The sequence below is a fragment of the Eleutherodactylus coqui genome, chromosome 1 (assembly GCF_035609145.1).
Source record: "Eleutherodactylus coqui strain aEleCoq1 chromosome 1, aEleCoq1.hap1, whole genome shotgun sequence".
NCBI classification, from domain to species: domain Eukaryota; kingdom Metazoa; phylum Chordata; class Amphibia; order Anura; family Eleutherodactylidae; genus Eleutherodactylus; species Eleutherodactylus coqui.
The window spans coordinates 330,761,812-330,776,069 of record NC_089837.1 but is presented as its reverse complement, the minus strand read 5'-3'; the positions used below and the strand labels follow the sequence as shown (position 1 = coordinate 330,776,069).

General features: G+C 38.8%; 1 protein-coding gene across 1 annotated transcript in view; it reads right to left on the bottom strand.

Annotated features, from left to right (window-relative positions):
- Positions 1-268: 268 nt before the first annotated feature.
- The window catches only part of SRRM3 (serine/arginine repetitive matrix 3), a 144,468-nt gene continuing 130,478 nt past the window's right edge, over positions 269-14,258 (bottom strand). Inside the window, exons 11-12 of the mRNA XM_066575270.1 lie at positions 11,491-11,628; positions 269-3,071 (exon numbers count right to left, since the gene is read on the bottom strand). Of these exons, the coding sequence (XP_066431367.1) occupies positions 2,876-3,071; positions 11,491-11,628 (334 nt within the window). The 3' untranslated portion in view covers positions 269-2,875. The remainder of the gene's footprint in view (positions 3,072-11,490; positions 11,629-14,258) is intronic.

Here is a 14,258-nt window from a genome sequence, read left to right as displayed (position 1 = left end):
TATATATATATATATATATATATATATATATATATATATATATATAGTATATACCAGTTCCACACTGTGCTTTTATTGTTACCTTATAAAAACAATAGGCATATGTGTTAAACCATAGAGGAGTTTATGGAAAATGCTAATATCACATCACATTCAAATCCTTTGGGACTTTATGACAGTTACCAAATACAAGATTCGTAAATAAACTCCAAATAATTTAAACTATACATCTTCATAAGAAATAACAATTTGATGTTCATTTGTTGTATGTAGATATTATCGGCATTAGCGATGCAATAAAAATGCAAAATTTACAAATCAAGAGGAAAGACGCCAAAATGGTTAATCCTTTTCATTGGTGACATTTTGGTGAAGCAGTCAGTAATTTGCATACATTATATATTTGCCATCAATATGAAATGATATATCAGTACAGTGCAAGAGCAAAGTAAATTTATGTCGAAATGCCAACAGGACATGTCATGAAAGTCAGGGTTTTCAATGGACTGTGACTGGATCTCTGTAGGTTGGACTTGATTGTAAGAACATTTCTCATGTTATCTCGCAAAATCATTTATAAATATACAAAGTAAAATTTACCTTGCTCAAAAGAACACAATTTATACAATTATTCTGTAATCATAGAGAAGCTATACAACATATATATTATTTAAGTACAAGTAAACAAAGCATTTTTTCCAAGTTATTTAAACATTTTTTTTGTGATGGATGCAACACTAAAAACACTGAAGACTAGGGCTCCACAGTAAAATCTCAGCATGACCGCCACTTGCACAGGACCTCACTATTCTCGGGCGGGAAAAAGTTGTGGTAGTCTGCAGCCAAGTCTGAATTCTTTCCACTCAACTCCCCCCCAAAAAATATTTAGACCATGCATGGTAATGCAACTTTACTGCAGGTGGCCAAATATCACCCGGGAGACTTGACCTTATTGCTTCAGGTTTCTCTGTGGCATATCACTGAGGACTAGGATCATACACCTACTATGACTTGTCTTGCAGCTATCCCACTTCTGAGACTCCTGTGACTTGTACAAGGACAAAACTGTGCATATTATTAAATGTAAGCAGCATTGGTGACCAATCCACAACTGTGTACAGAAGTACTATATATCCCATAGTGTATTTGTTCATTGCAGCTTCAGATCAATGTCTTACAATGTGAATTGTTTATTTAATAGAAGAATTGCACACAATTCACTACCCTTCCTTTAAACATCTCTTTCAACTACTATGTTACCAGATTGTCTTGTTCATGCAAAATGCTTTTGTTAAACCCTCCAATGAGAATTCAACACTTGTTCTTAAAGCCAGTAAACAGAAATAATTTAATCACAATAAATAAATAAATAAGTTCATAAGTGTTCTTTAAGAGGTTAAAAGTGCCTCTGCAGCTTCAATGGTTACATGTTTTGCGTGGAATGTCTTTTTGGTGGTGATAGTAGCAGTACTTTTTAGAATACTTTTTCATAGATCATGATAGAAAATTGAAGATTTGTGCTGATGAATATTGTCCGTTTGCATACAATAATTATCTTCCTAACAAATAATAGACAATGACTTTTCAAATACATATATATGTTACTTGTATGTAGCCAGAGAAATGCAGATTCAGATGAATGACTGCAAGATGTAGCTAGGGGGAGCTGGCAGGGCCCCCTGGTGCTGGGTTGCCAATGGGCGCAGCAACAACACACTCTGCCTTGACCAAAGTATTTAAATACAGGGCTAGAAAAGCAAACTGAATCTTTCTTCCGCGTGAAGGGAAGCCTAGCTACATCTCTGATGGCTGCATTAAAAAAAACAATTAGCATATTGTTATATATGTACTGTATATTCTTATGGTATCTTTTTGCTGGTGAGTTATGGATGACTACTTTTATTTCAACTCCCAACCCCAAATACAGTGTAACTACACTAAACAGGCTGAAACCCTAACTATACATAGTAAGCTGTACTAAATAATTCTAGCTTGTTGGTTTATTTCTGCTAAGTTGCTTGTAAATATCCAGTTACCTTCACTTAATCAGTTTGACTATTTTCAAAGAAAACCACTAAAACACCGTTGTCATACTCTTTGATGTATGGGCTCATGCTAAGAAACACATCATGGACATTCTCAGGAAATCGTGGGATGAGAGAAAGCTCTGAATAAGGCAGTAGCCAACTATGCAGCCATATTGAAATGGGAATATAGGGAGCCTAAAAAAAAACTACACCTGAGAACAGACATATAGTAGACAGGTATCAAAATTCGTTAACTGAATTAAACGTTCTTCATTTCTGCTTGGATTAATATATGTTTGCATTGTTTCTTAAAAAATATGTTTTTTTGGCTTTTTTGTGACCATTCTATAACTTCCAAACATATTCCATGGGTGTGATGATGAAGCATATATAAGTTATTGTAAGTCAACAATCATTGTTATTAGAATACTGAAAAGCAACTTCCTTACTGTGGACTCTATAACTTTAGAAAGTATCGTCAAGTAACCCAGACTCTTGCTGTCACGTGGCGCCACCATTCTATGCAGGGGTGAAGAGGCCGTGGCTTCTGTGCTTTGCAGCCTTAAGCGCTCCATTCATACAATACATGGGAAAACTCAAAATGTTGACAGAATGAAGTACATAATTTATATTTTTGTGACTTGTTTGCATTGTAAGAGCTTTTCTTTTACATTATTGTGATGATGTGGATGTGAAAGACAGTGAATATTCATGATATATATATAAATATATATACATATATTATTCCATTTCACATTCCAACCCTGTGAGTTTTCTTGGGCTAACACACAATCTACTTTAGGAAGCAAATGTGATTTTTTTAGAGGGTTGATTTGATGCACAGAGGCTTAAAATCCAGCACTTTCTGAGCTGCTCCTGTAACTAGGGCTTCTGCTATGGCTGGGAGAACGGCTCCGAGTCCGGCTTCGACTGTAGCTGCTATAGCTGTCATAGCTTCTACTGCGACTACGACTGTGAGAGTAGCTACTCAATGAGCTGGAAGATGGGCTTGGTCTGTAGTATGGAATAGGACGCTTCCGGGCACTGCAAACAGAAACAATTAGTTACATCGGCAGGCACACAACAGTCAGTCATTAGAATATTATTAGCTTAACTATGTTACATTAGGACATTTCTTGGTTACGCGGTTATGTTAAAGACTGACACACTATTACTGAATATTTACCTATGAATAATAAAAGTGATTGTTAAAAAGATAGTGGAAATAGGGCCAATCTAAGCCAAACAAAGAAGTAAAAAGGTGCACATTATGTCAAGCACAACATCATATAATAAGATAGTGTAGCTGTAAGGGGACTTTTACACGAGAACATTCTCTGCCCATTAATGAGTGCTGATCAACAATATAGCATGCTGATCGGTGCTCATTACTACTGCTTACATATGGAAGATTGTTTGGGAATGAATGATCATTAAGATGATTGCTTGTCCCCATAGAATATGCATTTATCATAAGCACATCCTGTCTACACATGCTGCGGACAAACAAGTGTTTGCTTATTTGTTGCTTGATCGTGGATATGTTTATACAGACTTTTGATCGGGTAGATCAACATTCGTACAAACATTTTTTCCTGATCATTGACACCTATAAAAGGGCCATAGTAATAATGGTAGTATCAAAGATAAATGTGAATATAACTGACAGCATTTTCCATACTTCCTGATACTACAATCTCCGGCTGTATCATTAGCCCCTGCATTCTGTGGAACTTTTCCCCAAACTGATTTGTTGTTGGGATCAGCAGACCACATTGCTTAACCTAGCCTTTCTCAAAGAGAAGTGTCTCACTGGTTAGCCGAGAAGTATTCTTGGTGTCAGCAGTGTGGTGCGGTTGATAACTGTGACCATGTATGTTTTAACCAGTATTCCTAATTCTTAGTATCTAGTTTTAGTGTAGTTTGTCCAGTTAGTATGTTTTGTTCCTTGGTTTTTCTAGTCCAGTCTGTGTTTCCTAATCTGCCTCATCTTTCCTTGCTTGCTTCTGTCTGCCTTGGTTTTTATTTCAGCATTTATTGTTTGCTTCTTTTCTAAGTCCAGGTGCCCACTTGTTCTCAGAGATAGTGTTCCAGGCAGGTATGCCAGCAGGCACAGTTTTGAGCAGTGGTGTCAGGTGTTGAGGGGTAGCAACAGGGAGAAATTAGGGAAAGACGTAGGGAGAACTATCATTAAAGAGAGCATTTCTCTAGTCATTATTTTGGTTCCATAACGCCTTCTCTAGTCTCTCCTGCCAGTTTTGTCATATTTATCATTACCCTCATCCAGCTACCATTACCCTCTGCCCCTGTCATCTGAAGGTGAGGTCCTAGTATAATTTGTGTTCTACTATGTTGATGTGTGCTTCATAGCAGTATTTCTTGTGACATCTGCTGTTTACACTATTTGGCTCTACTGTAAGCCCTGGAAGTATCCAGGAAAAGCAACAGTTAATAAAATTAATAAACGGAATGAGAGAACTGCAATATCCAGGGAAGCTATCAAAACTGGGATTATCTACTGTGGAAAAAGGATGGCTAAGGGGCGACCAGATAACTATGTAAAAATACATCAGGGGACAATACAAGGATCTCTCCCATGATCTGTTAATACCCAGGACTGCAACATTAACAAGAGGGAATCCGCTACGGTTAGAGGAAACAAGATTTCATCATTAACACAGAAGGGGTTCTTTACTGTAAGAGCAGTGAGACTGTGGAACTCTCTGCCTGAGGACATGGTGATGGCAAACTCCATAGAGCAGTTTAAGAGGGGACTAGATGTCTTTTTAGAGCGCTATGATATTACAGGATATAGACATTAGGTGATCAGCGGGGTTGGTGATCCGGGTCTTGGAGTCAGGTAGGAACTATCAAAAGTTGATCCAGGGATTATTCTGACTGCCACTATGGAGACGGAAAGGAATTTTTCCCCCAAATGGGCTAAACTGACTTCTGCCTCATTGAGGTCTTTTTTGCCTTCCACTGAGGGGGTGAAAACAGGTTGAACTATATGGACATTGTCTCCCTTCAGCCTAACATACTATGTTACTATGTAACGACGGTGAAGTTGAGTTCTGTCTAGCATCCAGCTGGCGTCATTGCACCTGATGACTCACTGAGTTAAGATAATGCAATAGTTATCCATAAAAAGAAAATATGCATGACACATTGTGATAACAATGCACCATATTAAATGGCAGACTCAGTGGTGTTACTTCTGTAACTAAAAATTACCAGCATCTATCACCTGATTCTAATAATGAGTCAATATAATCTGAAATTTGTCAGGCTTTTTGTGGAGGAAACTACATGCTTCATTTCCAACTAAGCTGATTGTTCCGGCTGAAAATGAATCCAATATTCTTATAGCCTAAAAACAGCTGGAAATGATGTTTAAGCTTGATCTAGTGTACACTTTGTAATGTGGTCTCTATTGGCCCCACCTAATCCACACCTCAGCAGATTCTGAAAACATAGAAACAGCGGGTTAGTAAATAGGTGAACCTAAAAGTTTGATAAAGTGTTAGTTTCAAGCAAAAAGGAATTGCACTCCTTTCCATCGAAGCAAAGCAGTCATGACCAAAGTCCAGTATGAGCATATCTGGGCCTTTAGTGCAAAAAGTGATCCTCCAGGACTGGACAAACAAAGATGGCCGCACAGCTTCTCTGACTACCGGATGCATACCATGCATCTTGTAGTCAGTAAAGTAGTGCGACCTACTTTGTTTGTCCAAGGCCGGAGGTCACTTTAAGATTAATATCCTATATAATGTAATACACCTAAGTAGAGCATTATAGTACATTAAAAGATGAAAGATGTTGATGGACTAAACAATATCTCTAGTGCTAACAATGTGCTATGAAATATACAACAGACTGGCAGATGATGCAAATAGAAGCCACAAACATAAAAGCTTTTTGCACATCTCTCAAAATTGTATGTGTGACAGAGCCCAGCCAAGCATAAATGAAGAGACGCCATAAATGGCACTTTCTTATCTCAGCACCCTTTGGCTGTATACATTTTGACATATTTATATGTGTTCTGTCAACAGACAATGGATACTTCAAGTACTCCAATATTAATAAGCTTCCAGATAATAAAGCAGAGCCTATGGATGTTCCCATAGTGGATGCTTTCTTCTACTGGACTTGTAAGTACTTTGATTGCTTGCTTTACATGAATGGAATGCAATAGCCTTTTGCCTCTAAGAGGTGTCCACATCAGGTAAAAGTTGTGCTGCATATATAGCAGAGTGTTAAAAGATCAAAGCTGAAAATATCACATCCCCATATAGAACAGAGAGAGATCCTGCAAGCGGTTAGTATATTTTAGAGTGCCCAACTTCATCCGGAAAGCCTTGAGTGCCAAGATTACCCTAGTAATCAAGTATACTTGCTGTAATGGACGTCAGTGGCAGCAGGTCATCGCAAGGAACCTTAACATGGGATGGAACAGCATCAATTCACATGATACAAGTAAACATTTCAGTTTCCCACAAGTAATTTAAGTAAGACTCTGCAGTATGAATGAAACCCCTTTCCTTGGTATTACAGTGTATGGTCTCTAAAAGTACAAGCATTGTTCTGAATATACGCCATTTGCCTTGTACTTTGTCAAGTTTGGTTGGTAAAAAAACAATAAGACAATAGAAGAAGAAACACGAAAAAGCAGTTGTTCCACTTCTAGGTGTTTTGCTGCAGGAAACAGACAGCTCTGTACATTGTATAGTGGCCCGGGTGGGTTCTGCAGGATGAGTGCCATTAAAGTAAATAAAACTCAGCCTGCAGTACCAACCCCGGCCACTATACAATGTACAGAGCTGTCTGCTTTCTGCAGCAAAACAGCTACAAGTGGAACAACCCTTTAAGGAAAATAGAGGAACATTACATATTACCCATATTACACTTATTCAGCTAATTGTCTTTTGTTTATCCAATTTTCTTTTTATTTATCTTAAAGGCAAAGTGTGAAATGCATAAATTTCCCAGCTGATACCTACCTACAATAGCTGGTCATGCTGAAAGCTGTTGTTAACCCTTTAAATGACACAGTCACTTCTGATAGCAGAATTTAAATGCTCCGATTGGTGTTTGGGGGTGCCCAAACGGCCCCCTGCAATGGGATGGTGAGGTGCCATTTGGTTGCCATGGCAGTCTGGGGCCTTCTGAAGGCCTGGAGTGCTGCCATGAGTGATTGCCTACAAAGACATTTCTGTCACACATCTTGATAGACTGCCTGTCAGAACGCAACATAATGCAGTACTATGGTACTGCATTATATTGTATGAGCAATCAAATGATCGCAAGTTTAAGTTCTCTAAGGGGACTAAAAGAGATGTAAAAGAGAGCAAAACAAATCTTTGACTAATAATTAGAAAAATGAAAAGGTAATAAAAGTAAAAAAAGCTAAACATTTTACTGTAATTATAATAAAAAAGCAAAAAAAAAATAATTATGCTTTGATATAGCCACATATGGGCTTGTTTTCTACTAGATTATTTCCATTTTTTTAATAGTACTATTTAACGTACCATATAATGTATTCACAAACTTTATAAAACCTTTAAGATTAAAAAAAAATGTGACTGCACCATTGTTTTTTGGGTTTTCTTTCTAATAGCCTGGATTCTTACAGACGCAAAAATACTAATTATGTAGAATGTTTTTGTCTTGATTTTTGTGCAAAATGGGACGTGGTTTTTATTTCATTTGAATTTTTTTTACGTTTATGAACATTTTATTTAACTTCCCATGACTGCGTTTGTTTAGGTATTTGCGCTTGCATGTCTGCACGCGCAAAACACAGAGAGTAGAAGTCATTGATTTCATTGGATCGCTTTCATAAGCGTGTTTTGCACTTGCATTGAGCGCGTGTGGAAAAAATTAGGACCTGATTTATTTTTCTGTGTATCTGCGCACCAAGGGCCCCATAGAAGTCTATGGGAGTTGCGTAAATACACAAGGGGAAGCGCGAAGCACTGCGCAAAATGCGGGGAAAAGAACACATCTGTAGCTCATTAGGCTCATTGGCCTTTGAATTCATGGAAAGGGTGTGTCTGCCATGAGTGTCAACTAGCCCTGCATGCACAAAAAGTACAGTAATTTGTGCAGACACGCGTGCAAATGTACCTCATACAATCTTGTTAACGTGCAAATACGTTGCGCTGCGGCAAACGATTATGAGCATATACTTGTGTGAAGCAGCCCTTAGTCTTACATTTTCTAAGTCCCATTAGGGAACTTGAACATGTGATCCCTTGATTATTTGTACAGTACAGAGTTATTACAAATGATCTTCCCAATTTAAAACCCTCATAAGTCACAATTATTGACACTGAGATACATAATTTGATATCAATGGAAAAAGAAACTCAAAAGTTTTGTTGCATAACATCAAAAATGTCTTCCACATCAGAGGAGTTCAATGTGAGCCCCCTTTTATCACTTGACACACATCGAGCCTGTGGTCAAGTTCCTGCCATAAACATTGTAGTTAGAGATGAGCGAGCATACTCGTCCGAGCTTGATGCTCGTTCGAGTATTAGGGTGCTCGAGATGCTCGTTCCTCGAGACGAGCACCACGCGGTGCTCGTCTCGATTAAACGAGCACTGACCATTGAATTCAATGGAGCCGGCAATACAGCCGGCTCCATTGAAAGCAATGGGCTGCCGGCTAGCGCGGGATGAATTTTTGGGAAGGGCTTAAAAATATGAGCCCTTACCTGAAAATCATCCTAAAATGTGTAAAAAGTAAAAAAAAAAAAATATACTCACCTTGTCCCGTTAGCCCATTGAATTCAATGGAGCCGGCAATACAGCCGGCTCCATTGAAAGCAATGGGCTGCCGGCGATCGCACAATGAATTTTCGGGAAGGGCTTAAATATATAAGCCCTTCCCTGCAATTCATCCAGAAATGTGTAAAAATAAAAAAAATATATATACTCACCCGGTTCCGGCAGACGGAGTTCAGCAGCGGCCGGCGGCAGTTCTCTGAACTGCTCTCTGTAGTATTCAGCAGCCGGGGATTTAAAATCCCCGCCTGCTGAATGAGCTGCCTCTGATTGGTCACAGCCTGACCAATCAGAGGCAGATCTCACTCACACCCGTTCATGAATTTATGAATGGGTGAGTGTATGCTGCCTCTGATTGGCTCAGCGCAGCTCTCAGCTGAATGACAGCAGTTCAGCACCACAGTGCAGGGGACAGCAGGAGAAGACACGGCTGTGCCCCGCAGCTGAAGGGAGGTGAGTATCTATTTTTTTTGCTTTTTAAATCACTTTTAATTCATTTCCAGGGAATGGCTTATATGTAAAGCCCTTCCCTGAAAAAGAACTCAGGTGTGCCAGCGGACCATTGTCTTCAATGGAGTCGCCGGCAGCAGCAGCGGCTCCATTGAAGAGAATGCCTGCATTTTTATTCTTTTTTACACTAAAATCTTTCTTTTTCAGGTAAGGGCTTATATTTTTAAGCCCTTCCCGAAAATTCATCCCATGCTCGCCGGCAGCCCATTGCTTTCAATGGAGCCGGCTGTATTGCCGGCTCCATTGAATTCAATGGGCTAACATCGTTCTTCTCTGCCACAGCTGTTACAGCGGTGGCAGAAGAGAACGATCGTTATACTGACAGTGGGGGGGGGGGGGGGGGAGTCTCACTCTTGCCACTATTGTGGCTTAATAGTGAGACCTCGGAGCCCAAAATGCAGCCCTGCATGTTGCTCCTCGCCTGCCCTATCCATTTCTGTGATTTTTACATGACTTTGGTGATTTGCTAAGATTTTCACAAATGAAAACCTTAGCGGAGCACCAGTTCTCTGAATAAATTCTCCTTGTTCAGCTGCGCTGATTACAATGTAATCAGCTGTAATCAGCTCTTCCCGGGCAGAACACTGAAATCCATCGTTCGGCGGAAAACTGAAAAAATGGGCACATTTACACGCAACGATTATCGCTCAAAAGATGGCTTTTGAGCAAATTTTGAGTGATAATCATTGTGTCTAAATGGGCCTTAAGTCCGAGGAACATGGAGGTCAAGGAACAATTTCACTATCACCATGACCTGCACAGTCAATCCATCTATTTGGTAGCCGCCTATTAAGATCACTTCTGACATCACTGTGAAAATAACAGGTTGCCCCGTCCTGTTGGAAGATGAAACCTGGGATTTCCTTTTCCAGCTGCGTCAGGAGCCATATCTATAGCGTCCAAGTAAAAAATCCCCAGGATTGGAAGAAAGAAGGTGCCATATATTTCCTACCAGTTATGGTGCGAAACCCATTCACCTTGAGGGAGTTGCACAAATGCTCCATGTAGCCAGGTGGGTTTTCCCTCCCCCACATTCTGACATTGTTGGTTACTTGAGCCTGAGAGGTGGAAGGCGGCTTCATCACTAAACACTAAAGATGCAATGAAACCATCGCTTTCCATAATAGTTTTCATACACTCACAGAAAGAACGTCTCCTCGCTTTGTCCCCCGGTTTCAGGGCCGGTAACAATTGCAATCAGTAGGGATAACATCTCTAACATTTGCACAGAATCTTCTATGCAGTTGGCTGCAGGACGCCCAATTCTTTGCTTGATGTGATGGCAGTTTTCTCTGTACTTTGTATTTTCACGAGCGCGCTCCACTGTTTCCACGCTTACTGGTGGATGGCCAGATGATTTTCGCTTATAGATGCAACCTTCTTCCTTAACATTGGAGTACCGCATATGAATTGTGTGCCCACTTTTATTCGAAAATGACGTTGCGCACCAATAACTGACTGGTAGACGTGAAAATGAAGAACACAAAAAGCTCTCCTGTCTTTATTGACAGTCATTTTGTTTGATATTCCCCTAGTAACAACTACAGTAGAATAAAACTTTTTGGGCCTCATTTAGCAAAACTGTCTACCAGTAAGACTATCCTCATTGCCCATAGCATCCAATCGCAGCGTAGCTTTCATTTTACCTCAGCAGCTTGAGAAATGAAAGCTGCGCTGTGATTGGCTGCTATGGGCAACAAGGACAGTCTTACTGGTAGGCAGTTTTGCAAAGTGAAAACTTTTGAGTTTCTGTTTCCATTAATATCAAATTTATATATCTGAGTGTCATTAAACGCAAGTTATGGGGGGTTCTAATCAGGAAGATCATTTGTAATAATCCTGTATTTTGCAGTTTTCAATGTTAGTCTATTAAGCACTGCCAAAGCTACAGGTCCTCAACTTCATTTATAGATTATTAAAATAAATTGTAGAAAGATTCAATAGCAGCAGTTTCTACTTAATAAGCCTTCTTTTTTTGGATTTCTTTGTTCGGACCACAGATCATCTGCACTTACTTATCTTATTCTCATCGGCTGCTTCCTCGACTGCGGAAGCCACTCTGTATTGTCTGTATGGCTCACATAGACATGAAGAGTAGTAGTATACAACTTTTTTTTATAAATAATACTAAGGTATGCATTTAGCCCTGAATAATTACCTTGTAATTCTTCTTGGCTCCATGAAACTTGGTGAGTCCCTCCTTCTTTTCCGAATAGGTGAGTAACTTCTAGAGCGCCGCCTAGGTCTCGTTGCTTCTGTGTCATTATGCCGCGCTCGAGTCTCATTGTCTTTTTCCCTATGAGAATGAAATATACAGGTGTAAAGAATGAAGACATCTTGGCATACTGTATACAGAGGGTTGACAAAACAATGGAAGAATACAACAGAGGTGCTTTATTTAACATTAGGAGCATTAAAAAAGCCTAGCACATCTTACAAACCTATTTCATTGGTACACCGTATTAACCCCTAAAGAACGAGAAACGTTTTGGGGATTTTACCCATGTGGTGGTTTTACTGCCCTATTTTTTTTCTTCAGCTACCAAAATTATTTTTGCTGCATTCTTTTTCTGACATATAGGGTAAATTTTTAAAATATCTTTTTTCACTTACTTTTTTCCCCATTTTTTAGTTTTATTAGTTCATTAGGCCTCTGTCACACAAGCGTTTTTTTCGCGCACAAATAGGCACGCAAAAAGAGCGCTTCTACCAAAGAGTTCCTATAGAAGCGTTCACATGAACGATTTTTGGAAATGCAAAATACTTGCACCTACCAAAGATAGGACATGCGAGTGCAAGTCGCATCTAAGGAATGCGGTGCGTGCAAAGATAGGACCTGTCCTATCATTGGAACATGCTTTCCATAGACTTCTATGGGAACTGGAAAACACACACCATGCACTTCTGATCGTGTGAACGGGCTACTTCAAATAGCTGGAATTTACTTGTTCACGTGATCTTTTCCATATGTGAGGGGCGATTATTTTGCATGCCTATTTATGCGCATAAAAAAAGCTTGTGTGGCTGAGGCCTTAGGAGTAAAAAAAAACTAAAAATATATGTTTTTTTAAATTTACAGTTGTTTATTTTTAAAATTAGTGTGTTTACACTAAAATAAAGTATGAGAATGGGTTCTTCATTTTGTTTTGGACATTTTGATATATAATTTGTATAGTTGTGGATTAAAGTACCCAAACAGCGATGGTTTTGGTTGTCGTCAGCAGTGGGTCATTTTCTTTTATATATATATATATATATATATATATATATATATATATATATATATATATATATATATTACATATTTTTTTATTTTATTCTGTAATTTTTTTTACCATCTATGTCTACCATAATGTCATATAAGACCACTCGGGGTCATTCATATTGTCTTTTTTTATTTCACACTTTGAGTCCCAGTTATAGTGGAAAACATCCCCCTGTGGTGACATCAGTCACTAACAGAGCTGATCAGGGTCTGCTAGGACACGGCAGCTCTGCTGTAACAGAGGGCACCCGGTAGTCACATTACTGTTGATCTACATAGCAGATTTAACACTTCCAATTTCATTCTTTGGTACATTCTCCTGCTTGATTGCGTTTGTGTTTTACCAGGATTAAAGCCCAGGACGAAGCACCAGAAACTTACCGTGCTTGGTCCTTAAGGGGTTAAGAAAGACAAGGGCATCACTAGGAGTTTTTTCGGTGCAGTCCAATTCTTTAATTTTACTATATTTGTAACTTTACTCACACTGCTTACATGTCTTGTGCCAGTAATCATTCAATCTCTTTTCATTTTTTTAATGAATACACTCAAATGAGTGTTATTTGTATGTAAATTTACAATTGATTGTAAACATTGGCCCACATTTATCAAAATTGGTGTTATTTTAGCCAATATCTAAGTTAAAACTAGACTAATTTACTAACATATGTTGTAACAGATTTATGACTAAATTTGCTTTCTTTGTTAAATCCCCACATACATCAGCCAACTGTCTGCACTTTTTCTATGCCAGGGCCTAGAGTTACACTTCATGTTTAAATCATTTTCTCAATTGCAACCTTTAAGGTATGCTGCAAAAATGTTGCAGATTTTAATATGCAGAATTTGCTGTGAGAAATATACAGAATTGTACAGTACCAGCAATGTGGATGAGACTTCAAAAACGAGATCCACAAACTACATAAAACATCTCCAGCTGAACCTGCACTATTTATTTGAAATCCATAGCATATCAATTTAAAATGTGGATTTTCACAGTGGACTTTGCCCCTTAGGCGTCGTTCACATGAGCACTGCCAAGCAGCAATAAAACAGCGCTGCTATGGCCGTGAAAAGATCGCATAAACAGGCAGCTTCAAGTTCCAGGAAGTTGCCCTTCACATGAAGTGAGCGCGTGCTGTGTGCTTTCCAGGCTTCCATAGGAGCCTATGGAGAGCAAGCAGCAAAGATAGCCGACATGTAAGTTTGCACTCGCAATCCTATCTTTTTTAGATGCACTGATTCGCTTTTATAGGAACCTACTGGTTCCTATAGAAAATGCTCATGTGAAAGAGGCCTTTTAATGAATCTCCTACATTTCCACTTATAATCTCTCCTGCCCTGCACTTTTTTATCAACTAATATTATGATAAACTTTGCTGTGGTCATAAATTGTAAAGTGATAAAAACATGCAGGAGAGGAGAGATGAGGACTGAAAACCAAGCTTCAGTCCAGCACACTGACGGATTTCTTATTATAATATTATCTATAATTACATATATATATAATAATTATTATACATAATGTGATAGGAAGCAGATCCTAAAATAAGGACAATTATCTATAGGATCTGTTACCTATTTCTCCTATATACAGAAGCTGTGAAAAATAAATGGTGCAAAATTAACCTAATATAGAAATGATGGTCATCTCAACATACATG